Genomic DNA, 27,097 nt, shown 5'->3' with positions numbered 1-27,097 from the left:
TTCACGTATAGGTGAAAGCAGGGAAGAAGGCAGGAACCACAAGAGTGTTCCAAGTATACAGCAGATGAGAGCATCTGCAGTATGATCCATTTTATGCAAATTAGGAGTGGCAGCAGGCTGCTGAATAGTTGCTCCTAATTCCAACTATAAAACATACATATTAATTATCTTTTTCAGCATAATGGTCTTTAGCCCACATTTCACATTTTCAGTAGCATATATCAGCCACCCTGTGAGTTAGCACTTGAGTATCACAAAAGATTCCTCATCTGAATATTGCAGATTTTCAGTACATTTATTCAAAAACCTATTATACAGGCACGGTGCAAAATGAAGCTGAATTGTAAATTCTTAACAAAATTGCTTGTATGGTATTAGATTAGAATAAAATTTGATATAAAATAGTATTCATTGTGGGAAAGAAATAGTCCATAAAAGCAGTGACATATAATTTCCTGGAGGAAAACAATGGCTTGTGTGGGAGTTAAAATTGAAAAACATACTGTGTCACTAACTTTGGGGAGAAATGCCTTAACATAATATAGTTGTTTTTAAAATTGAAAGACTTGAAATTCCCAGGTAAGATTGTAATTAAAAAAAAATCAAACATTTGAATACAAGGAAATGCACTGTTAACATCACCTGAACAGTTAGAGGCTACACTTCCATTCCCCTTTCCATCCTGCACAGCTGTGAAATATAGAAACTGTTTCTGCTTTTTGACCCGCATGGCTAGTCAGAGTTTGGGGACCTGAGGATCTTCTCGCTGAAAGTAGAAATTGATGGTGTCTGGTATTTTCCTTGATGCAATCTTGTTTATTTACAAGTGATGTATAACGTCCTGCTTTCCTGAATGCAGCAGGAATCAAGGACAAAAGGAGACATTTCTTAACTTACAGCCCCAAGCCTCTTTAGCCAACAGTCCCAAAAGCTCACTCTCTCACTCTTTCCAGGGTCACAATGTGCTTGGCTTTTTTGCTTTTTGCCTCTGCCTCTCTCTCTGTTCTGTTTGTTTTCAGTTTCTGTGACATCTGCTTTCCCCCCCCCCCCCCCCCCCCCGCAACAATACTCAGAAAAAAAAATGCTCTACCTACACAATCCAAACCTCCTCAGTGGGCTCTATTCAGCCTTATTTTGCAGTTTGTGGTGTAAGTGATGCAAGATATTGGGAAGCTTCTAAAAACATAAAATAATCTATCTCATAAAACACTTTCTCTGAATGGCCTTTGACTTTCTAGTAAGATTCATACAATCCTATGTGAAGATTTCAAACAGATGGGTTTAGTTTTGGTGAAGTTCAAGTGTGGAAAGCCGTTATTGCAGAATCCTTAAGTCCAGATCTGGGACATGAAAGTTTTGCTTCTCGGATCCCATTGTGGGCTATAGGCAAAAGTTGAGAACATGAGAGAAAATCCAGGAAAGAAGAAGGGAAAGAGAAGCTGAGAGGAATGGAGAAGGGGCTTTAAAGATGTGTAGGGGATGGCCAGAAGGTGGAGGAGAAATGGGTTAAAAGAGATCCCAGAGAAGGCAAAGAGAAATTGGGAGGCTGATGAAGGGGAAGAAAGAGGCCCAGGAAAAGGCTGAGAGACAGAGAAATATGGAGGCCAGAGAAAAGGGGAAGGTCAAGAGAATGTGATGGGTTGGACCCACCGTTCATGATGACACCTGATGTGCTGGGGTCACACTGGTTCCACCTGTTTCACCAGCCTAGGTTTCCTCATCCTGTCCTAGCTGTGCTAGGCCCTGAAGCCTTCTCCAGCACACAGGTAGGGACACCCCCAGCTGCAAATGGACACAGAGACACTGACATCAGCTCTGTGTGGGAGGAATTAGCTTGAGGGTTCACCCAGCACTCATGTGCACTCCCCCTTTGGGGAGTAAATCCAAAATAATATTGTCTTGCGCTGTATAGAAAGATCTGCACAGTGCAAGCTCATAAAAATTTGCCCTCTCCCTCAATGTGGAGAGAGATATGCACAGCTTTTTACCCACCCCGAGAAATGAAAAGCACAAACTGGGTTTTGAAATGAACAAGAAATAAGTTTATTAACTACAAAGGGTAAATTTTAAGTGATTATAAGGAATAGTAAACATAAAAAAGGAGATTACTGAGCAAATAAAACAAACACACAAACTGAGCTTAATACACTCAAGAAACAGGTTACAAAATGTAATTTCTCACCCTAAATGTTGTTTTAGGCAAGTTGCAGGGTTTCTGTAGCTTAGAGGTCCAGTTATTTCTCTTTACAGACTAGATCCTTGTCTTAGACTGGACTCAACCCTGCCTTTCCCTTCAGGTGTTTTTAGCAATCTTCCTTCCTGGGCAGGCAATGGAGGAGAATCTAGATTGCCTTGCTTCCCAGCCTTAAATAGAATTTACATAAGGCAGGAAGCCTTTGTTTCCAGTGGAAAAGTACCAGCAGTGTCCAAGGTGGTATTTTGTACCAGGTGACATTATCACATGACCTTGCAGTGTCAGGGCAACCATGAGACAAGGTTTATTTGCAAGGTCCACAGGAAGGACCTCCTGGGAAGATGGGGGATCCATATCTTCGAAGCCTCATTGTCTTTTCGGAATGGCCCATTAAGGCTGATTGCTTACTCTCTGGTGGGTGTTTCCCAAGCACATACCCACACAGTTGTAATTGTTACATAGACAATATTCCTAACTTTAGATACAGAAATGATACATACATACTAATTGGATAAATACATTCAGTAAATCATAACTAAGGCTACGATTTAGTCACGGGTATTTTTAGTAAAAGTCATGGACAGATAACAGGCAATAAACAAACATTCACAGCCCGTGACCTGTCCATGATTTATACCTGTGTTTAAATGGGGTGTGTGTGGGGGGGGGGGGGGGCACTGGGTGTGTGTTGGGGGGGCTGCTAGTGGAGGGCGCATCGGGGGGGGGTGTTGGGAGAGGGGAGCGCCTTGGGGCCAGCGGCTCCAGCTCCTGGGTGCCACAGACTACAGATGCTCCAGCCTGGGGCTGTGGACACTCCAGCTGGCCGGGAGCCACTGCTTGGTTCTGGGGCCACTCCAGAGCCAGCTGCCTTGGGCAGTCCTGGGGTCAACCACACTGGCCCCTGCAGAAGTCACGGAGGTCGTATAAAGTCATGGAATCCATGACCTCCATGACAGACCCGGAACTCTAATCATAACCTTTTCAATGATACCTCACATAACCCATCTTGTATAAAACATATCTTAGTTATGCCATATTCATATCATAACAATAGTTCTATGAAGAATATGGGGTGTGAGGTCACAAAGAGGTCATACTGAAGAGGCTGCAGCACAAGAAGCAGCTCTGTGCTCAGTAGCAGGACTCACTGGGAGACCTGCAGGAACTTAGGCAGGGAGCTCTTTGGGTTTTGTGAAGCCTGAATATGACCACAAGTGGATGTCCATGCCATGCCCCATATGCTTACTGGAGGACACTGGGTGGAGAGGGTATTTACATGTTTAATAGATGAGAAGAATTGGCTAGAGGGGGAAGAAAATTCACGATGCCTATCCCCCATATCCAAAGTGCCACACAGGACTATATACTTACAACCCATTGAAATGTCTGTTCTACCTGTGTTGTGTTAATTGCACACCCAGATCATTCACAATAGCTAACATTATTGGGCTGGCATATAGCATATACACATACCATATTGGGATAATCAGAGAGCCGTTAATATACTGGCGTGAAAATAGATGTCATTTAGGATGTGACCTTTTTACTTTAATGTTTAGCTTTTTTTTTTCTGAAGGCACTAATCTGTTTCTGAATTGAGAGGTTAGAAGCTAGGGTCACATTTCCTAGCGTGTTGTTACCAAAACAAAATAAATGCATTCGATCAGGAGGTTAGCTTACTGCTACCAGCTGAAAGGATTATAAATATATTTTTATTCTTGTTATCTCAGGACTGGAATGTGGCTTGTGGTGTTCATTTATGAATTTGCTGCCACAGAGGCTTATGGCAGATTTTCCTGATAAGGTTTCCTTTCAGTCTTGTTCACTGGTAAAAATAAAAGAATTTGACTTACAGTAGACCCAGTTTCTACCGTAGTAGGGCAAAGCTGTGATTTTCTGTGTAATGCTCATTTTCTCTTAACTAGTCTGCTAGCAGCAAATGAACCAGAACTTCATTAATGTCACACCTGTCACACAGCTTCTGCATGTTCAATTTATGTGCCTCCCAGGGAAGGTAAAAAATGTAGCCTGTAGTTGGAAGATGCACACAGCAGGACCTTGCACAAGGAAAATAAAGTCTGACAGTAGGAGGTATTGAGTCATTGATATTCTTCAGCTTCTGTCAGTGTGGGTTTATTTCACAACTAAAGTGCATTTTAAACTACATTTGCCCGTTAATTCAGACAGAATTGAGTTTGTGGAATGCTGTTTGACCAACCTGGTCAATATTTATGCATCGAGGCCTGTTGCTGGAAAAATCAGTTTACCGACAACAGAATATTTGGTATATCCCATTTCTATTTCTCCCTCCACTTCTCAGTGGCTCCCATTTCCTTCCCACTCTGTGGTTCTGAAGAAAAAGCATTTTTTTAAATTGTTTTGATTCTTGGCATTCCTCAGCCTCCTCTGCCCCTGTCCATGCTGGTCCACTGTCCCACTGGGGGACTTACTCTGCTGTCTGTAACACACTAGTATTGTCTCCTCCAAGACAGAGTAGAATTGGGACTGACAGAGAAGATTCACTCAGCCTAGTTGAGTGGGACAGGTGGACATCTCAGCACTAAAATCAGCAGTCATTAAATTAACAGTGAAGTGACGCATAGGGAACATGTTAAGAGATTCTAACATGCCCACTCCCCTTTGAATCTTTTATGAGCAGGGCACACTCAAAGTCATTGCGTCTTCTCTTCGTGATGACTATTTAAACCTTTGGATGGAGACAGAGTTTTTATACAAATTTTATTCTGAATTATACATCGGTTCCTGTTAGCTCGGCTCATGGCAGGAGGAACAGAATGTTTGAGCCTGGATATTTTGACTGGTGTTCAAAAGTTGCAAACTTTACGTTTTCTTAGTTAGTAGTTGGAAAATATTTTTTCCAGGGATAATTCTCCAAACTAGTTGTGTTTCTTGGGGCTGTGTAGAGTCCCTGACTGCCACTGAGTTGGGTGCATTCTGGTGAATGGATATTTTTAATGCAGTAGGAATATGGAAATGATCAGAGCCATAAGAAGTTTGGGATTCAAATAAGCATCCAAATATTGGATGTTTACCTGAACCTGCTGCCCAGGATAGTGCTTGCCAACAATCCCATTTTGGCCCAGAGTGGCCAGGTTTTTAACCTCAATCCTAGGTTTTTGTTGTCCCAGGCAGCTCAGCTAACAGATGATTTTAAAAAGATGGATAGCCTCCTGCCATAATGAGTTGTCATGGGAAACAGGTGGGAGGACTGAGGCTACCTTGGCTTTCTGTCTCCTTACTTGGCTGCTCTGCCCCCTGCAGGATGTGAGAGCTAAACATAGAGCAGCCAGAGAGCAGGCAGCATCCAAATGACCACCCAGCCTGAGCACTGACGGGATGGGACTGGGAATAGTTCTGTAGTGCTCCCACCCCCATCCCATCCCAGGGGCTGAGTGGGAGAGAGAAGACCAAAAGGTAAATAGAAAGACCTGGTGAATGCATGGGATTGAAGGACATAAAGTGAGATGTGGGAGGACCCAGGGAGACACTGGGAATCACAAAGGTCTAAAAGACAAAGGAGGACACAGAGGAGGAGTCAGGGTACCTGGGATTACTCACTAGAGAATAGAGGACATGCAGTAGGGTGGCAAAACCTCCAAATCTGCCTCATGTCCAACAGAGAGAACTGAGAAGAATGCTAGAGCCTCCTTCCTCCCCCCACATGAAAAGAAAGTAGGAAACATTCCCCACTGGAGAGAGAGTAGGGGAGATGCCCTATGTCTGTCCAATCACTAGCAGAGAGTGATGCCTCCTGAACGTGCTGCCGGAAGATCAGGTCTTCTGTCCTTTCTTGAAGACATGGGGGAATGGGGCTACTCAGCTTTCTCCCTCACAAAGGCTACTGCACATAAAGGGAGGGAGCTTATTTGGGAACAGGAGTTGGGCCGGGCCTCCACAGGTTCAGATAAACATCCAAACTTGCAGATGCATAATGCTGAGGCTTCAATAATTGAAAGTGTTATAGTAAAGCCAACCTGGGATATACCATAATTCATATAACAATTTTGCAGCAGCTGGCAGCCCATCCAAACTCCTGGCTTTCTGTAGAATTGTTCCTGGGTAGGAGGCAAGAATTGTTAGGAACTCAGCACAGCCTCAGCAGTAGCCTTAGCACATAAATGTTTATTTGGCAGGATACTGCACTCCAGTTAATTGCATACTTCTGTCTGAAACTAGCCCATCAGAAGCCCAGTATGTTCCTGAACTTGCTGAAATAAACAATGTGCATGATCCCCTCTGGAGTATAGTCAGTGGGGACTGACTGCCAACAGTGAATATGATCTACCAAATATTGGGGAGCTTTGGATTCAAAAAACAATGCACGGATTACAGATGTCTATAGAAGGAGTTTGTCATTGTTGACAGATGTATTCTTCTTCGGGTGCTTGCTCATGTCGATTCCATTCTAGGGGTGTGTGTGCGCCCATGTGCACAGTCGTCAGAGATTTTTGCCTTAGCGGTATCCATAGAGTCGTCTGTAGCACCCTCTTGAGTGCCGCGCTGCCAACCCTATGCCATAGGCACTGACTCCATGGGTGCTCCGGGGCTCGAGCACCCACAGGGAAAAATTGATGGGTGCTCTGCACCAACTGGCAGCTCCCCGCCCTGCCCCAGCTCTCCTCCGCTCTGCCTTCTCCCCTGAGCACGCTCCAGCTCCGCTTTCCACCTCCCTCCCAGCCATGTGCCTGCCCCGGGACTTCACAGGGGTACCACTGAGGTCGGACCCCCCAGCCCGGCCAGGAATCTGACTCGGAGGAGCAGCAGGGGACCCCAGCTTCTCCTAGGGCCCTTGTTGCCCGAAGCAGCTCCTGCGGCTAAAGAACAAGCAGGCCAATCAGCACCGTAGACACTGCTCCAGGCGCCAGACTCCGCTTAAGGCCCCAACACCTAAGGGCAATCCAGTCATGGGACTGCCCCATAGGGCAGTGGAGCATCCTTGATCCCTGGACTGCAGGCGTAGATTCCCATCTCCGTGGCCTAGCACCCCAGCAGCACATCTCCGGTCTCCGGTCAGAAGACCCAAGTCCCCAACGCTGTGCTCTCCCCCTACAAGATGTGGGACACTGGAGTTGAGGCACCGGTCCCCGTACCACCAGTACTGGTGAGCTTCCCGCCAAAGATCGCCATGGCTCAGGTCACCATCTCCCAGACGAACTACCAGACATCGGACCCCTCCAGGGCGGGATTGTTCCCTGTTGCGGCACCGGTCTTCATCCCCCCGGTACCGCTCATTGGGCAGGCACCAGTGCTTGCCTGGCTGGTTGCAGACCAGGGTCAATCGGTCGATCAGCAGACTCAATGGCTCCACCTTGGCTGCCGGAATGGCAATGGTTGGAGTCGGACCAGGAGTTCAGTCCCTTGCTAAGGAGGAGTGATTCGCCGCCGACCCGTGAAACTGGCACAGCACCTGTAGCGACGGCATAGCAGCAGGGACAGGGCCCACTCAATGGCCGTATTGGACCCCAGGGGGCGTGCCCATAATGCCAGTCCCATATTCCCACCAGTGCTCCCTGGCTGCCTCAGACTAACTGCTCCCGGCACCGCCGGCACCAGAATCAGAACACAGTACCGGCAGTGCAGTCATCATCATTGTTTCCGGACGAAGCGGCAGCAGGTACTTCCCAAACAGACAGCCCCCATGATGACTTCAAGGAGCACCTGGCCCTCCTTAAAAGGGTGGCTGCCAACTTGAACTTAAAAATTGAGGAGGTCACGGAGGAGTCTGATGACCTCTTCAACATTATATCCTCCTCCACCCCGTCCCAGGTCGTGCTGCCTGTCCACCCAGGAGTTCTTAATCTTGCAAATCGCTGTGCAGACCCCCTCTTAGATTCCTCCTACTTCTAAGAAGGCGGAAAAGAAGTACTACATCCCTGCAAACCTGTTCGAATATCTGTACACACACTCTCCAGCAGCATCACTGGTCGTGTCCCCTGTTAATGAAAGGGACAGGCAGGGCCAAGCAGTGGCACTCCGAAAAACAAAGACACCAAGAGACTGGACTTATTTGGCAGAAAGATTTATTTGATGGCAAGCCTGCAAGTTTGGGTGTCTAACCACCAGGCCCTGTTAGACAGGTACAGTTTTAACCTGTGGGACTCCCTAAACAAATTCAAGGAGGCCCTCCCGCAGGACCGAGCCCAGGAGTTCGCCACTTTAGTGGATGAAGGCACAGCAGTGGCAAAGGGGGCCCTTCAAATGACCCGAGATGCTACTGACTCCGTGGCAGGGTAGTTGCCTCCGCAGTGGCCATGAGGTGCAGCTCCTGGTTGCAGTCCTCCAGGTTATCCCAGGAGATGAAGGCCATTATACAGGACCTCCCGTTTGAGGGGACGGGGCTCTTCTCCAAGCTCACAGACATGAGACTCCATGGCCTTAAAGACTCCTGTGCCACCTTCCGCTCCTTGGGCCTCCATACTCCTTAGCAGGCCAGGAACCGTTCCGCCCTCCACCTCCACAGTCTAGGTCCTGGAGGACTCCCCGGCTGGGCACCTACAGGAGAAAGGATCGAGACAAGGGTCTGAGCGGTGACATCTATCATCTTTCCGTTCGTCTGTTCAGCCTGGACCTTCCAGGAACCAAGGAGGCCAGAAGCAGTACATTTTAAGGGTGTTATTGAGGACAACACCCCAGTCACTTCCCAGGATTCACCCTCCCACTCTTTCCTCGACCGCCTCCACCCCTTCTGTTCAGCCTGATCTCAGCAGACCTCAGACCATTGGGTGCTCAAAGTAATATACTCAGGTTACACCCTGCAGTTCGTGGCACTCAAGGGGGCAATACAGCCTACCCTATGGATACCGCTAAGGCAAAAATCTCTGACTGTGCATGTGGGCGTGCACACACACCGAGAATGGAATGGACATGAGCAACACATCTCGAAGAACAACAGTTACGCAAAGGTAGGTAACGTTTTTTTATAGAAGCAAGTGTCTTCATTTATCAAGTAATCCATATGTGATACAGTGAACAGTACTAGTAGAAATAGTCTTTGTTTTATACATTTTTCTTTTAGAGCATCATGAGAGCACAATTAAGTGGAAATCTGCAAAGTGTGAGAGACTTTGTGGTGGGATGCTAGCAAGAGGTGTGACTAATTTATTTTGTTTTATTTTTGGACGTTCTCATCTAGAGAGGAGTGATCCATTTCATGGAGGAAAATAAGGCTAGGAGTTAAAACTAAACCAAACCAGTACCCACTCAGGGGATCTGCCCATTTAACGGATAGAGGCTTCAAAGCTGCCAAAGGGGGAGGGGGAGTTTCTGTTTATTGCATCCCTGAGACACACAGCTCAAAAATGAAGGCTAGTTCAGAACTTTCTTCTTTTCTCTTGGAATTAGCACTCAGGAGTCACTGGTCCCAGTCCTCCGTTCATACCACTCGGCCTTAATTTCTCTCGTGGCATATGTCTCTTAGTGAAGTGAAAGGCATGTCACACTCTGAATTTATGACTGACTAATGACTGACCAATGATATAGGGTGGTAATTCCCTATCAGTAAGCTAACGTGATCTGTGACAGCTGTGCTTCAAAATACTCAGAAATACTATTCAGAATAAGCACCCAAAACTTGGGGGGTATATCTGAACCTTATCAGACTACCTGAACTTTTATGTGACCTCTTCCAGAATGCCCTCCCTTCCCCTCCCTTGGGCTCCTAGCTTTTTTTTAAAAACCTTTGCCCTCCCTGTGTCCAACCCTCCAACTTCTAGGAGGCTTTGGAGGAAAGGCTTGGCACTCCTTTTTCCTTCAGTGCTGGCATTTTCCCACTGAAAGAAACATCTTGTACCATGCCAGTACCATGCTTGCCCCAAGAATAGCACCCATATGCCAGGGCTCAGACCTGCAGTACATTTCAATAGTTTCTTATTTAAGATGGGAGTGGAGGGAAGACCATAGGTCTCTTCAGTACCCCCCTGAATGAGAATGTACCTACCATAGGAGATAAATACACTAAGGCATTGATGGGTCTTAGGGCTTATTAATGCACAGGTTTCCAAATGTTTCTGTTTGCAAACATCACCATGAGTGGATAAGACTATTCTAGAGAATTTTCATGGGTGCAATAATGACATATTTGGGGATTTGTACCATTTGCTAAGGATAAACCTTATGTGGGTACATTTTCAAAAATGGAATCCCCAAGGCATGCCTGTCCAGATGCTTGTTTCGTCCCAATAATTGCACACACAAATACATACGCAAATGGTTACCTGAGCAAATGATTAGTCATTTGCATGCACAAGCATTTGAAGTAGTGCATGTGCAGCTGTGGAGGGGTCCACTTTTGCACACGGACCAGGTCTCCTGCCTTTTGAAAATTTGGTCCTGCTTTCTAAAGACCAAATCCTTACTCAGGTAAATCTTCCATTGAACTCAGGGAGAGTTTTACCCGAATAAAGATCTTGGGATATTGGCCCATAGCTGGTAATTTCCCATCAGAGGGAATGCTAAATACAGGCATTCTAGCAACTGTTTCAAATGTGGGGTAGTTGAGAATGCACGGTGCTGGTGTCCCAAGGTGTTCTGACTCAATCTCTGTAATGGTATGTTCATAAAAGACATGCTCATTCCCCCTTTGAAAGCTGTGTGTTCGTAAGAGATGAGGTGACAGAAAATGACTCTGTCTAGGCAATGCTGTGATATTATTCCCTGCTTCTGTAAGTGGTACTGTAAGGAAACATATAAAAACATACCACACCCCACTAATCTAAAGAGCCTGCTTGTTATTTTGAGAGATAAGAGTTAAATTTCATTATTTTACAGCAGAAATAGGAAGGATTTGAGCCTTTGAGCAAAACTATATGTGTGTGCGTGCATGCATGTGAGCCTTTCTGGACTATTGTTTTTAAATAATTGTTTATAGTTTTATTGTACACAAAATAGAATTTAACTGCTGTCTTTCTGAAGAGGCAGCTGCCTGCTACAGTATAGCTTCCACACAAATGGCTGACACCACCAAACCGAATGAAAAAAAAAGACTATAGTATTGATAGTGTTCTAAAGTAATAGTCCAAAACAATACAGTAACATTAGTGTGAATTGTAGTGCTTTGAGGTGTTACTGCAGAATACTGTACTATATTTAGAAGAGAAAATAGTGTTGCTTTAGTCAGCATTTCACCAACACTCTTGTCTTGCCAGCAGCTGAATTGCAATACAAGACTTGAGTTGATCACTGGAAAGAATAGATCATTGAACTGCTGCATTAACGTGTGTCTGTGGTGCCCAGACATTAAAAAAATTAAAGCATGTTGTAGATTGTGTGCTACAATGCAACTAGCATATGAAAGATTTGCAGGGTAAATTACTATTGCCATACAGTAGGTCAGTCAGACTGGACAACAATTGCTGTATTCAGCTCGCTGCAAATATCAGCTTTGCCTTTTCATGTCTTCAGTTTTCCTGAGGCTAAAGTTCTTTTCAAGGACAAAACTACATAGTTTGGGTCTGTCAGAAGGCTCTGCCATTTGAAAAGTCATCTATGCAAGGAAGGGGGAAATTTGTGTTTTAATAGATCTTTGTGTTGGCTTTTGTGGTGACTTGTGGATGAAAAGATCTATAGAAGCCATTAGTTGAAATGTATGTCAGAGGAAAACATAATGGTGGTGGCCCTATTAAATTCTTTTGAATCCATTCTCCTATTGATGTGACAGTGTAATGGTGCAGGGGTGGGAGGGAAATTTGCACTGAATACTCCCACAGATAGTCATTTTCACTTCTGCACTACAAAGTCATCTGTGAACAGAAGCAGACCATGTAAGACTAGTGAGAACTTGGGGTCAAATTTTCTTTCTCTGACCCTGTACTGTCATTAGTAAGGACAAGATCTCTTAACTTTTAGCTGAAATAAGAACTCCCTACAACTTCAAAATGAGATCTAGACCAGTCAGATTATCAAAGACTATTAGACTTTTTTTAGTGAGAAGAGCTGTGTTTGTATGCATGGGTTCTCATGTATTAGAAGGCACAATAACACTCTCTTTAATAAAGGGTGTTTCTAATTCTTATGTTCAAAGACACCCAAACCAGTATGTGTGATGCATACACGTGTAAATCAAACAAATGGTTTTACAGTGAAAACATTTTCATTTAGGATTTCAGCCTTGCATATAAATGCATGACTAATTTACTCGTTGACTAGAACTATTTATCTTACTCTCACTATGTTTTATTTTTTAAAATATCTTCCATTTTCCACTGATATATAAAATGCCAATGGGCTTGAACTCATGACTGATCACAAATAAGAGTCACTAATGGGTTGACAATGTCTGAGATTTGAGTTACTGCCATCTGCAAGTTTACCTCGGCAACCACTGTAGCTCTGGTGAAAATTATTAACTGTATTCTGATTAACCACAAATTCCATAAGAACTCAGCATGGTTCCAAAAATACATTTCTGCCAAAACTAATTTATGGTGTCCTATTTTCTAAGCGATAGTATCTTTAAGTATAATATAAATATTAATAAAATTCTGACCTCTATAGACTGTTTTAGTTATAGGACCTGATGCTTAAGACTATGATTTTGTCACAGAGGTCACGGTAGTCATGGAGTCCGTGACTTCCAGAGATTTCCATGACTTCAGCCCTCAGTGGCTGGGAGCTGCAGGGTCCCCCCCGCCACCCCTTCCGAGCTCCGAGCCACTGCAGGCGGTGGGGGTACCCCACAGCTCCCAGAGGCTGTGGGCGGTGGGGCCCCTCCAGGGCAGCGGGGGTACCCTGGAGCTCCAGGGTGCTGTGGGCAGCAGGGGTTCCCAGAGCTCCAAGCCACTGCAGGCAGGGCCGGCTCCAGGCATCAGCTGAGCAAGCTCGTGCTTGGGGTGGCAGATTCAATGGGGTGGCATTCTGCCCAATCCTAGGGCGGCATGGCCGCTTTTTTTGTTTGTTTGTTTGCTGATCCGGCCGCCCTGTAGGAGGCGGCGGCGCGAAGGAGGGGAGCGCCCTGCTAGGAGCGGTCTGCGCGCTCCGTCTGCCCCAGCTGGTGCCAGGTCTGTAGCAAGCCCGGAGCCCTCCCAGCAGGCGGCACGGTAGTCAGGGCCGCGTGGTGAGCGTCCCGCTGAAGCCCTGGCTGTCCCCTTTCTCTCTCTCCCTCCCCCTCCCCCCCGCTAGCACCTGCACCCTGGCTCCAGCCACCCCGCAGGATTTTTTTTTTCCTGCTTTGCCACTCCGGCCATCCTGCAGGTTTTGTTTTTTTTCCTGCTTTGCCACTCGGACCGCACCGCAGGTTGTTTTTTGTTTTTTTGCTTTGCCACTCCGGCCGCGCCGCAGGTTTTTTTGTTTTGCTTTGCCGTTCTGGCTGCCCCGATTTTTTTTTTTTTTTTGCTTGGGGCGGCAAAAAAGCCAGAGCCGGCCCTGAATGCAGGACCCTACAGCTCCAATCTGCAGGCACCAGGGGACCCTGGAGGTCCAAGCCCCACGGGCGGTGGGGTCCTCAAGCTCCGAGCCAGGGCCTCGCAGCTGCCCAGCTGCCACATGAGGTGCGGGGACCCCGCAGCTCTCCTTTTTCTCACAGATATTTTTAGTAAAAGTCACGGACAGATCACAGGCTTCCGTGAATTTTTGTTCATTGCCTGTGACCTGTCCAGGACTTTTATTAAAAATATATCCATGACAAAATCTTAGCCTTACTGATGATACTACATGAAATAGCCATTTGAGAACTTGCTTCCAAAAATGTGTAGTAGAATTCCCATTTTAAAGTAGGAAAAAGCATGGCAGACCAATGAGAACAGTGTGTAAACAAATACTTCAGATCACATATCGTCATTAAATACTTAAATGCCAAATATGTAGGTCTAGATCTTTAGCCCCACTTCATCTGCCTTTTGCTTACTGTGGTGGAGCAAAGTCGCCCTAAAGCCAGCCTAATCAGCCCCTTGAAAATCTCCATGCAGTGCAAATCCTTAGGTGGTGTGGAGCTCCAGTCGCAAATTCTATGCCTCTCACCCTATGGCCTCAGTGCAGGTGATGTGTCATTGGGAGAGCAGTGAGTGGCTGAGCCCCTCCATGCGCCAGTGATATCCGGCTTCTGGAATGAATGTTTGAGGGCTGTGTGTTGGCTGCTCTAACTTGTGTGGGGTATCTGGACATAGGTTGATTGGCCACAGGATCTAGGGTGTTACAAAGGTGGCCTAGAGTCATTTTTGCACATGTCCATCCTCTGGTCTTGCACTGAGTACAACCAGAGTGGAGGATTTCCCACATAGTACAACATGGTAGGTTTTGTGCATACCTATGGACTTCCAAATATATGCATAGAGTAGCTATGTGATGGGAAAGTGTCACTATTGGGTGTACAACCAGCACTTTCCAGTTTCAAAAGTAACTGAGCAACAGCATTATGATGCCATTTAACCTTCTCTTATGCCTAACCAGGGCCTCTCTGTACAATGGAACCAAATTCTGCATCATCATCAGCAGCAGCTACTTAATTCTGTGGATTTATCATAAATAAATGTTTAACAAAAGAAACAGAACCATGATAAGACTGGTTTGCTGCTGCCTAAAGTCAGGAAGCAAGATTGTGATATAGTGTCAAAAATTATCTAAGACAATATCGTGGTGGCATATGTCTAAAAACAAAGGGGAGGTTTGAACCCTGTTAGAACAAAGGGCTCCAGAGCAATGTGCTGGGAAGGAATAATAGGAGGAAGCCAGAATGCCTGTGAAGTTTTGCTGTTAATTTTAGATCCTAATTTTGAAAGGTGGAAGATAATATATGAATAAACTGTTCATTTTTTTGCTAAAAAACACTCTGGTTCAGTTGGAAGGGCTTTTGTTCCAATGTGAAAATACATCCTTTTTATGCTGGGAGGAAGGGAGGGGGGTAGCAGGGCAGCTACTTTTCAGTAATAAAAGGAAGAAAGGCTGCTGGCAGAAGAAACCCTGAAAGGGTTCTGTCTTCTGACCAGGGGGATTGTAGACTATACTAATATTGCTCCTATATGTTGCGTTATACAACCCTATGCTTATTTGAAAGCCAGAACTGCATAGAACCATTTTAGACCAGATGGCAGTTTTGTCCTCATTTGCCTTGTTATGATTGTTTGAATTTGATTTTTGGGGCAGTTTTATTTGCTTTAACTCTTTATTTCTCTCTCTCTCTTTTTAAGGTCAACTCAAATCAAAACATATTCGTGGGATAATGCCCAGGTTATTTTGGTCGGTAATAAATGCGACATGGAGGACGAGCGGGTAATCTCCACTGAGAGAGGCAAACATTTAGCAGAGCAACTTGGTAAGAAGCGAAATGATAAGCGAGTTTTGTGATTGCTTGTAACGTTGCATTGAGTACTGTCACTAATTGCTGCAACAATTTTAACGAAAAGTTCATCCATCTGCCAGTATAAAGAAATATATCAATAGCAAATTATATGCAGCACCTGCCTTCTAATTTTGCTGTCTGACGTGAACTATTTGTGTTGGAATCATTAGAACTGTAATGTCATTAGAATGGGGTACACAGCTAATGCTGCATCCAGTGGTGGGTTTATTCAGAGCTGTGACATGACACTGCTACCCATACAGCTTCCTGAAGGAGCCCTCGCATTAGTTTAGACTAGAGACTTGTTTGGTATTGCATCATAATTTATTCCATCCCTTAGATTGAAAGTATGGTAAGAGTTACTAAATACAGAAAACAATAACAGATTATTACACACACACACACACACACACAAACTAGGAAACAAAGTAAAGTACATAGAAAACTAAGAGCAGAATCAGTTATGAGAAAACGGTGAGTGGTAAGAGTAACACAGTAAAATTAGCTTCTCCAGCCTCAATTAGCTATGAGGAGTTCTAAGCTTCGGAAGCTCCTACTCTAGGCTGGAGATCTGCCCTTTAGTTCCTTGCTGAATTGTCAGCACAGCAATTGGAGATCACAGTCCATGCTACTCACATGCATATCCCTTTGAAATTGATGTGATTCCACCAACCACCTACATATACTTGCCCAAAACAACACTATAAGGGGCTTGCAAGCCAGCTACCGGTAATTCCTCTGGGTTCAGGATGTCTGAGTTGGTAATTTTCTTGTCCCTCCCATTACAGCCCTGCTAATATTATTTGTTTCATACAGTCCTATGACCCACTTTCTAAAATCCCACATACATTGTTTAGTAAAAGTGAAAAACTCACTGCTTATATGTACAAAAGAGAATAGTTTAACCAGTTAAAAAAAACAAGTCAAATCTTTAGCCAAAACATCAACTGAAACTTTTTTCAAAATTCAGAAAGCTTGGATTATTATTTACAACATAGAGAGACACATCAAGACACATCCCATTGAAATCAGTGGAGTTACTCTACATGTACACTGGTGTAAATGAGGCAGGAGGATCTGTGAGCCAGACTGATTTCTAGGTGGTAGTCTTAACCACAGGGATAATTATTATGCAGCTTTGTGCATCTCTGTCCTTTGTTCTGCCGAACAGTGGAAGTACTTTCATACCACAAGAAAAGCGATCTTTTTGGTATTTTGACTGAGCCAGAATCAGGAAATAACAAAATCTCACAAGAACTTGATATTGTTAAGATTTCCTACCCAATTTAGCAGACTCCACAGATCCTAATGTTTTGGATAAGCATCCAGATGTTCAGGGGGTTACCAAAATCCAACCCCTAACCCTTTGGAGGTTCACCAGTCACTTCTATAAAGAGATACATTTTTGCCATTCGTTAAAACTCACTGTGGCAGGACACTTTTTGGTTCCTAGTGAATACGTGATAAACTTCAGCTCACCTTCTTCCTTTCCTTGCACAAGTGCTTAGGGGAAAGGCTAAGAGCAGCTAGTTGGGAAGCAGAGATGAAGAGAGTCTTTCATACCCTTGATCATAGGTCTGGGTCAAATCCCAAGCTGGGGAATCTGTTCACTTTTCTGCTTATATTACCTTATTTTAGATTCTTGTCATAACCACTTTCCCTTTTGAAAAGCATTGTGTTGGCTGCAATACTGTTCGCCCTGCTGAGACATTCCATCCAATTGCACCCACCTTCCTTGTGCCACATCTAGCTGAAGAGACACGTATCCAAAACAGCCATGCAAACAAGGACCATAAACCAGGCCTTAAAAGCTGGCAGAAAGGAGCTGTTGCCATCTGGCAGAACAGAATATGTCCCAACAATTGCCCCCAAGTGCTTAGAACTGATTTTTTTTTAACTCCTCTGTTTTCAGTAACACAAGTAGTTGCCATAGCAACTACTTTGGCACATTACTTTTCCTTACAGAAACACACCCTCATCAACATGACCTATTATTCCCTCTGTGCGCACTCATAATCCCCATTCATATTAGTGGGAGCTTGGAAAGTGTATTGAATGGAGCAGAGAGCCCCAAACTGATGTATCAAATACACATGTATTTTTCCTAAATTTTAAAGCGGAATGAACAATGTTTAAAAAGGTGCAATTTATGATCTAGTTTTATTTTTTTAAGTCTCACGATTGACAGGCTTGTCAATGAGGCCAAGAGTTTAGCAAGATTTGAAGAGGGATTAGTAGGTCATACACAGGGCCGGCTCCAGGTGCTTGGGGCAGCCACTCCGGACAGGGGCAGCGGGCCCAGCTATTCGGCAGCAATTCGGCGGACGGTCTGTCACTCCCGCTAGGAGTGAAGGACCTTCCGCCAAATCCCGCCGCAAAGATCGCGATCGCGGCTTTTTTTTTTTTTTGTGGCTACTTGGGGCGGCCAAAACCCTGGAGCCGGCCCTGGTCATACAGATATCAAGAATGTCCAGTTATAATAGTTAATACTAACAAAAAGAGTATTTGGGGGGAGGGGAGATAAAACCTCATGTTTCAGGTTTTACACCAATCTTTAACTATTGGGGATTAGGATTAGACCTTCATGGGGGACAGATTATCCTGTATTTGCCTACTAAGGGATTTCATGCATCTTTCTCTAAAGCCTCTGGTGCTAGCCACTTGTACTGGTATAGATGGACCTTGGGTCTGATCCAGTGCAGCAATTCCTATATTTTTATGATTCAGTCCACACACACACAGGCCAGAGTCACTTCTGTTGCTGAGGGTATGTCTACACAGCAGCTAGGAGGTGTAATTCCTATCTAGGATAGATATATACGTGCTAGCTCTGCTCAAGCTAGTGCTTCAAAATAGCAGTGAGCCCACAGTGGTCCAGGCTAGCAGCCCAACTACATACTCAGGGGGTCACGCAGGATTATACTTCAGTGGCCAACCTGAGCCACTACAATCGTGCTGATTTTTTTTAGATGCTAGCACGTACACGTCCATCCCAACTGGGAATTACACCGCTCAGTTGGTGTGTAGATGTGCCCTATGTTCTACTCAGAGCTCCCATCAGCTTTATGTCTGGCAAAAAAAAATTCATAGATTTGTAACTTGCCTATTGTTCATATGAGGCCAAGTGCTGCTCCTGCATGCATCTGGAGTAAAGCTATGTGGAAAGCTAAGTTCCACTTTGTGGAGGATTTCAAATTTTGAAATTTGTTCCTATTAGCAACGGAACCCCAAAATTACTGCAAAGGAAAATTCCAGAAAAAAATTAGATTTGATCTACCCCAAACATTTTCTTTCAACAAAATTAACTTTCCATTTCTATTTTCACTTTTTAATGGTATTTTTTTAATTTAAATTTAAAAAATTCAAGACAAAAAAATTTGTTTTGAAAGGAAAAGTCAAAACATTTTGTTCCAAAAATATGGAAGAAGAGGTTTGGACATTGTTGGAACTCCCCTCTTCCCCCTCCCGCCCCGCACTACCACTACCACCCTTTTTTCTTTGAAACAAAATGTTGGCAAAATCAAAATGATTTTGCAACATGTTTTATTTTTGATGGAACTGAATTTTCAAATGGAAAATGATTCCATCAGAAGTCTTCCAACCATCTCTGTCCTTGGGCAACAGTCAACAGGGATGTACGTGAGGCAGAATTTGCCCCATTTTCTTTATACAGTCTCTTCTTTTTCTTATTTAGCTGCTATTTCATGCTTGTTTAACACATGTTAATCATACATAACTTAATTTTTTTATCATGCTGCGATGAAAGGAAACTGGTTATGCAACCACAGCTTGCTCGCTGCAGAACATAATCTGGCAACGAAAATATATAAATGTGGCAAATCGGCCAGTAGAGGGAGCCAATTAATGTCATGTTAATATTGATGTGGTAAAAATAGCTATTGAATTCAAACAAGTTAGTTCATATAAAACTCTGCCTACAGGAAAAATACTAAACATCAATTTATTGTCAGCTTTTTTCAACAAAAAGAAATGTTACTTGCAGAAAAGAGCTGTTAAACATAATATATTGTATATGGAATATCAGTGCTTTAAAAACGTATTCATATTAATCTAAGTTCTATATCATTGCTGAATGAAAAATCTCATTTAAGCCCTAATCCTGACAACACTTTTGCACATGCATTAAACATTCTGAGACATGTAAAACATTTTGGAAAATTTTGAAAATTGCACATGCTTCATTGCACATGCAAGAATGTGTGCATATTCAAATACCTAAATTGCTGACACAGTTGCTGTGACCATACTTGTTATGCGTCTCTCATTTCAAGGGACAGCCCCCATTTTACACAGGATTGGTGGCCCTTCATTTATATTGTTTAAAATTATTTACATCAGAAATCAAGAATCATGAGCTAAGAGTTATTTACACCAAAAGAATCACACAGCATTTTAAGTTTCCTGCATGAATTTTTGTTTTAGTTGCTGTTTCCCTAATTTGTGGGCTTTGTGATATACTGTATCCAACCGGTTAAGAGTTGTGACCATTACTATGCACATAAACTAAGTAATTGCACATGCAAATGGCCAATTAAATACACTTATGGCCGTTATTGTCAGATTGCCAGCACTGGAGAGCGCTGCAGTGTTCTTTAGTCACACCGTTTAGTCACAACACACACCGGGCGTTGCCAACATGATTAAAAGCTCCAAAGCACCTGTCTACATGACGCTTTTCTGGGGGAAAGACTTGCCAGACTGTCATTACTTTTATTGACTCAGAGACCTGTGTTATATGAAAGTCATTTGATGAAAAGCAGAACCTGGAACTTTATTTGCTGAATGTCTCTGATAAGCGGAGGACACTTTTGTTCAGGCCTAGTCGTGAGGTGTTCTTTAACTGGATTTAAACTTTCCAAAGATCACCCAAAGCCACAACCAAAAAGCATCTGTGCTGAGAGGGCAGGGAAGGAGGGGTTCACTAGATTCTTTCAGATAGCTGCATCCCAAACCTGTGCATGCTGGTATAACCAGGAATTCCCCTTTTATTTTATTTTTTTGAAAAATTGGCCACCATAAGGGAGGGATTAGCATTAACATTATGTGGAGCCCCACAGCCAACTAGATTGCTTGAATGCTCCCAGAGTCACTCATGAATCACACAGAGAAAGGCACCAGCCAAATCCCCTCAGCTCCCAACCTTGTACCTCAGGGATATACTGTTTTGCACTGCTCAAAGCGAGCAGTGCAAATTTATTAATTGATTCACCACTTCATCAATGGAAAGTGGATATACACCAGCTTTTGTAAACCTGGGCAATTTTGCCACACACTTCATACAAACTCACTGGTAAAGATAAACAGTAAAAGAAGTTTATTGGCTACAAAAGATAGATTTAAGTGATTATAAATGATAGGCAAAAAGTCAGAGTTGGTTACCAAAAGAAATAAAATATAAGAACGCAGTCTAAACTCTCAACCCTATTAGACTGGGAAACATCTAGATTAATCAGTTTTTCTTACCCCACGGTATATTGCAGTTCATAGTACGCAGGTTTCACTCTTGAAACCTGGGCCAATCCCCTCTGTTGGAGTCTTTGGTCTTCTGAGTGTCTTTGTTGCTTGCAGCATAGGTGGGGAAAGGAGAAAGGCCAAGCATGGGGCCCCTGTGTTCAGTTTTATATCCACAGACCCATGTGCTTGGAGAACACAAGTTCAGGCATATCTGGTGGGCATTGCTGAGTCCCCAGGCAAGGTTGAGCAATTCTCTCATTGTGGCCTTATGCAGGTGAGTAATTGAATTGTAGTTCCCTTGCTGGACAATGGCTGTTAATGGTTATTTGACACCAGGTGTTGGTTACTTTCCTTGGCATTGTCTCCGGAGAGCTAGTCTCTGGGAGCTTCCCAAACCCACAGCATATTTTAGTGACATGCATACAATACAGTTCTCATAGCTTATATACATATTTCGATAGAACAGTGACTTTCAGCAGATCATACCTTTCCCCTGATACCTCACATGGCATGCTTTATATGCAATATCACAATTATATATAAATGAGGAATATGGGGGTTACAGGACGCTCCCCCAAGGTAGCGGTGTCACAGAAATTAATTGGGTTGTGCATGAACTCTGTTGCATGCCTCTTTTAATGATTTTTAAGTGTTAATGTCATGCCTGTGCAAGGAGCCAGATTGCCAGCACTGGAGAGCGCTGCAGTACTCTTTAGTCACACCGTTTAGTCACAACACACACTGGGCGTTGCCAACATGATTAAAAATCTTCAAAGCACCTGTCTACATGATGATTTTCTGGAGGAGATACTTGTCAGACTGTCATTACTTTTATGGACTCAGAGACCTGTGTTATATGCAGGGGCGGCTCCAGGCACCAGTGCAGCAAGCGCGTGTCTGGGGCGGCAAGCCGTGGGGGGCGGCGTACCAGTCGCTGTGAGGGCAGCAGTCAGGCGGCTTTCGGCGGCGTGCCTGCGGGTTGTCTGTCAGTCCCGCAGTTTCAGTGGTAATTTGGTGGTGGGTACGCCGAAGGCACGGGACCAGCAGATCACCCACAGAAACGCCGCCGAATCTGCGTGACCGCGGACTGCCCGCAGGCATGCCGCCGAAGGCCACCTGACTGCCATGCTTGGGGCGGCAAAAAACATAGAGCCGCCCCTGGTTATATGAAAGTCATTTGATGAAAAGCAGAACCTGGAACTTTGGTTGCTGAATGTCTCTGATAAGCAGAGGACATTTTTGTTCAGGCCTAGTCGTGAGGTGTTCTTTAAATGTATTTAAACTTTCCAAAGATCACCCAAAACCACAACCAAAATCAGTGCAACCAGAATATCTCTGGAAAGCATCTGTGCTGAGAGCGCAGAGAAGGAGGGGTTCACTAGATAGCTGCACCCCAAACCTGTGCATGCTGGTATAACCAGGTATAACCCCTTTATTTATTTTTTTAAAATTGGCCACCATAAGGGAGGGATTAGCATTAGCATTAACCTACATTACAATGGCTGCCATGTGAAGGATGCTGCTTACAGCACAGCTGTTCCCTGACTCAATGTCAGTGCAGTCTAATGTATAGGGGATCTAATGGTATTTTAACTCTTGTCCCTAAATTTATCTAAACCCTTGGACCTGTCCTAGTCTTTAGCATGGTTCAGCTAGTGTAGGCCCCATGTGCACTATAAAACAAAAGCACGTTGTAATCAGCTCCCTGACCCTGTTTCAGGATAGGTGACCCATTGAAGGGTGATGATAATCACTCCACCACTTTTAAATGATTCTGTCCCACTGGCTCTAAAGCTTTGTCTGTTGTGCACTGCTTCATAAGAGATCAAGCCTCTCACAGACCCACCTCTCCAATCCCCCGCTACTCCTCAAAATATTTTATTCTGCAGACCCCCAACAAAGAGCTGTGACAGACCACTGGCTTGTCTTCACTAGAACGTTAACTTGGGATAGGACACAACCATGAGAAGTCATTTTAATAAAGCACCACATTGCAGCCAGTGTAGACAGGGATGAGCTGTGTTTAACATCACATCAGTTGGTTGTGGGCAAACATTACTGAAACCATAGAGTTGTTCCTGATGAGCTGATGCATTAAACACCACTTGTTCCCATCTACACTGACTGCAGAGTTGTGTTCAACATCATGATACTTAGCATAACTACTTAAGCTCATGTTCTAACCCAATCTTATTGGTAGAGCCCTGCAAATCTGCTTTATATGCGTGGACCATGTTTGTGGATCGCTGATCGAATGCAGATACAAATTTTGTATCCGTACAGGGGTCTACTTATTTTCTCACAAAGACAAACCCCTAGAGACTGTTTTGCCCCTTTCTATAAACTCTTTGCTTGCCATTTCCTCCTCTCTCCTCCTCCCTTCTTTTTGGTAAACAAGTTAATGAGCATCCTAACGAGTCTCTGCAAAATCAGTAAAGGCATAAGGGGGATAAGGGAGAGAAGGCAGCTGCTCAGGTTGTTTATATGTCTCAGGGCCAGCATTTGCATGGCTTTACAATCGTGGTAAATCTGTGCTTGCCTGTACTCACACAATGTACTCACAGCTCCTGAGTCCCACGTTTTTTAATGAGGATTCCAGCTGCTCATACCTAGTTTTAAATATAATGAAAAATAAACATGTTGCTGATTGGAACCAGCAGGGCAGAGAGAGATATTTACCACATCCTAACCCTCTGAAAATTACAGGGAAGCTAAAGGGGAAAAGGGCCAGTACATCTGGACTTTGGGTCCCCAAGGCTGCAAGGCCCAAGGTCCAGCGTGTGACTTTTCCTTCTGACAGCCCCACCTCCAAAAGTGCTGTGTCATATCAGCTGAGAAGTGGGGAATTATTTCCTTTTCCCACCCTCCTCCTATAGGATTGTGTCCAGAGCTGGTTGATGCATTTATGGAGAGTGGTAAGGAAAGAGTGCATGGAGGTTTCCTCTTAAACAGGAAGAGGGGAGAACCTGAAGCTTGCCCTAGCCAGGGTATAATAAAGTGAGAAGAGAGCTCAGTTCTGCTAGCACCTCTAGTAGTTACCATGCCAGAGCTCTGTCAGTAGGAAGCAGCTCATATTACACAGCACACTGCCCTGGAGCCTGAGTAACAAACATCACACTAGCATGCCCACCTTATGGGGCTGACACGGGTGTGGCACCTTGTTGCAGCTACAGGTTTGGCAGCCTTGAAGGAGAACAGGGAGAGTCACCAAGAGGTGTAAGGGGGCAGCAAAGGGAAAGGAGACAGAGAGAAATGGAGGAGGGGGACAGAAAGAGAAAGAGCATCCTGATTAGGGTTACCATATTTTGTGCCTCCAAATGGAGGACACTCCACGGGGCCCTGGCCCCGCCCCGAGCCCCGCCCCCGCCCCAACTCCGCCCCCTCCCCAAAGTCTCCGCCCCCTCCCCTGCTTCCCGCGAACATTTAATTCGCGGGAAGCCTGAAGCAGGTAAGGAGGGGTGTGGGGGGAGGAGGTGCGGCCCAGGCTGGCCCCCCCAGCGGCTCCAGCCTGGGTCGGCTCGGGCCCTGGGGTGCCGGCCCCGGCCGACCACCCCCGGCCCGCCAGCACTGCCGGCCCCTGGCGGCCCGGCGCGCCCCCCGGCCCAGCGCACCCCCCCGGCGGCCCGGCCCCGCAGCCCAGCGCACCCCCCCAGCGGCCCGGCCCCGCGGCCCAGCGCACCCCCCCGACGCCGCGGCCCAGCGCCCCCCCCCGACGCCGCGGCCCAGCGCACCCCCACGGCCCAGCGCACCCCCACGGCGACCCGGCCCCGCGGCCCAGCGCACCCCCCCGACGCCGCGGCCCAGCGCACCCCCCCCCGACGCCGCGGCCCAGCGCACCCCACGGCCCCGCGCACCCCCGCGGCCCCGCGCACCCCCCCGGCCGCCCAGCCCCGCACCCAGCCCGGCCCGGCACTGCGACCCCGGCCCGGCTCCCGACCCAGCACCATGCCCCCGGCCCGGCCCCGCACCGGCCCCGGCCCCGGCCAAAGAGGCCCCGGCCAAGCCCTCCCTCCCGATTTTCCCGGACATGCCCGGCTTTTGGGGATTTTCCCCCGGACGGGGATTTGAGCCCCCAAAAGCCGGACATGTCCGGGAAAATCCGGACGTATGGTAACCCTAATCCTGATGTATCATCCAAACACAACATTCTCACCCAGGCAGCACTTTTGACATTAGAGGCTTCTTCAGTTGTATCAGCTTCTGTTCCATTCAGCTTTCTCCACCCTGCTTGCTCTTGGGCTTTGTCATGTCGTGCTCCACTCTGCATTGTCTCTTCCACTTCTGCTGTGCAGAACATCACAGGTGGTGGGAACAGGGTGTTCCATGAGCCTCTGCTGTCTTTATGATCACAAGGGAGCTGCCTCACTGCAGACACCTGCTCACACAGAAAAATCTTTTCTCTGTGTTAACAAGCAGCAATGGAAAGACACCGAACAAGGGATCAAAGCAGATAGATCTGACATTCGGAAGTGCAGTGTCTCTGGGCCCACCTAATGAAATATTTCAAGCATGAATCAGCAGGGGAGGAGAGGTCTGGGGTACAGATGTCTGCAAAATATTCATAGTGAAATGAAAAACAAACGGGACTGAGTTTGCACTTCTTGAAACCTTTCGTTCAGGGACCTCCCCACACACTTTTCTAGCAAAAATGGGCCAATTTCTGAATGTAAGTGGGCTAATTTTTTGTATAAAGATGGCATCTGCCTTAAAAATTATGTGAAAATTCACATTTTCCGTGGAAACAAGGCAGCCATTTTGTTTTTGATAGCGTTATTGCTGAGTGCAACAGAATATAATTTGGTCCAATTTCTCTGTTCTCTCATCCCCAGCTCTGATGCATTCTGCCCCCTTTTGTCTCCCCTTTGCTCTGTATCACTCTGTTCCCTCCCATTGCTGCTCCTCTGATTCAAGGTATTTTATCCACCCACATCATTGCCTCATTTACAGTCTACAGCTTATACCCTTCTTTTTTGCTTGCTCTATATTTTCCTCCCTAATTTTCCTGTCCTACCTCTGACCCACCCAATCACTGTCTTCTTTTCTCTGAACCCCACTCCACCCCCAACTTTCCAGGTGCTTTCAGCTTCATTCTCCCAAATTGTGTCCTTTCTCAACCCTTCATGTTCCAGTCCTTTTTCCTCTCCTCCTTCTCCTCTTGCTTCTTCACCACACATCAACTCCCCTCCCTTTCATCAGCCCTCCTTGTTCTGCCTGAAGTACATGGACATAGGGAAAGGAGCAGCTAACAAAAGAATGCTTTTGTGGCGTGCTAAGCAGAGAATGAGGCACCCCTCTAACTGGTACTCAGTTTTCAGCTTTGCCTGTTTGCTTCATGGGAAAAGGAGAAGAAAGGTGGATTGAGAGTAACACAAGCAGTGCTCCCACACTACCCAAGGGATCAAGGGAGGTGGTAGAGCTGGTTTGTAGTGGTATGCTGCTTTTCTATACCACTGTAGTCTTATTTACACCAATGTAAATATGGAGTAACTCCCCTGAAATCGTTGGAGTGGCTCCTGATTTTATACCAGTATAGCTGAGATCAGAATCTGGCCTCCAAACAGACCAGCCTATTTGGAATGGCTTCCTTCTTTAACTTCCCGCAAGGCAGACAGTAGTAACTGTGTAAAGATTAATTATTTTAATGGGTTACCAATGGCCCAATGCTCAGGAGTGCCCAGGGTTGTACAGCAAACCTTGCAGCTAAGTTCCAGCACATAGTACTGAAACTGTAGACGATCTTCTTTTCCACCCACTTCCTAACTGAGCTGAACAGTCATCCATTGCTCGAGACTGCCAGAGAACGTTGAAAGCTTCCAGCAAGTGAGGAAATATACTGTGATGTTTGGGGTTCAGCTCAGACCACCTGCAACTCTGGTGTCTTCAATACTATGCTGCTGTGGATCACAGCCCTGACACCTACAGCCAGCCTACAAATATGCAGGTCACATCCTGGCTTCCACTGCCCAGCTACTCTTTGTAGGGTGACTCCAACACCCTCCAAGTCCTGAATTTTCCCCAAACCATTTGCCCTGGAGTGTTTAACCCTCTCCTGGAACATTTACAGAGGTTATTAAATATGTTGCTCTTTTGAAGAGACAACACAACAAAGCCTGTTATCTGGGTTCAATGCATCCTTC

The 27,097-nt window shown here is 45.5% G+C and overlaps 1 protein-coding gene across 2 annotated transcripts in view; it reads left to right on the top strand.

Moving 5' to 3' along the window:
• The window catches only part of RAB3C (RAB3C, member RAS oncogene family), a 221,319-nt gene that overhangs the window by 178,883 nt on the left and 15,339 nt on the right, over window positions 1–27,097 (top strand). For both annotated transcript variants that reach the window (XM_054032604.1, XM_054032603.1), the window contains exon 4: window positions 15,334–15,458. In XM_054032604.1, the coding sequence (XP_053888579.1) occupies window positions 15,334–15,458 (125 nt within the window). The remainder of the gene's footprint in view (window positions 1–15,333; window positions 15,459–27,097) is intronic.

The sequence above is a fragment of the Malaclemys terrapin genome, chromosome 6, assembly GCF_027887155.1.
Source record: "Malaclemys terrapin pileata isolate rMalTer1 chromosome 6, rMalTer1.hap1, whole genome shotgun sequence".
Taxonomy (NCBI): domain Eukaryota; kingdom Metazoa; phylum Chordata; order Testudines; family Emydidae; genus Malaclemys; species Malaclemys terrapin.
This window is presented reverse-complemented; position numbering and strand designations above follow the sequence as displayed.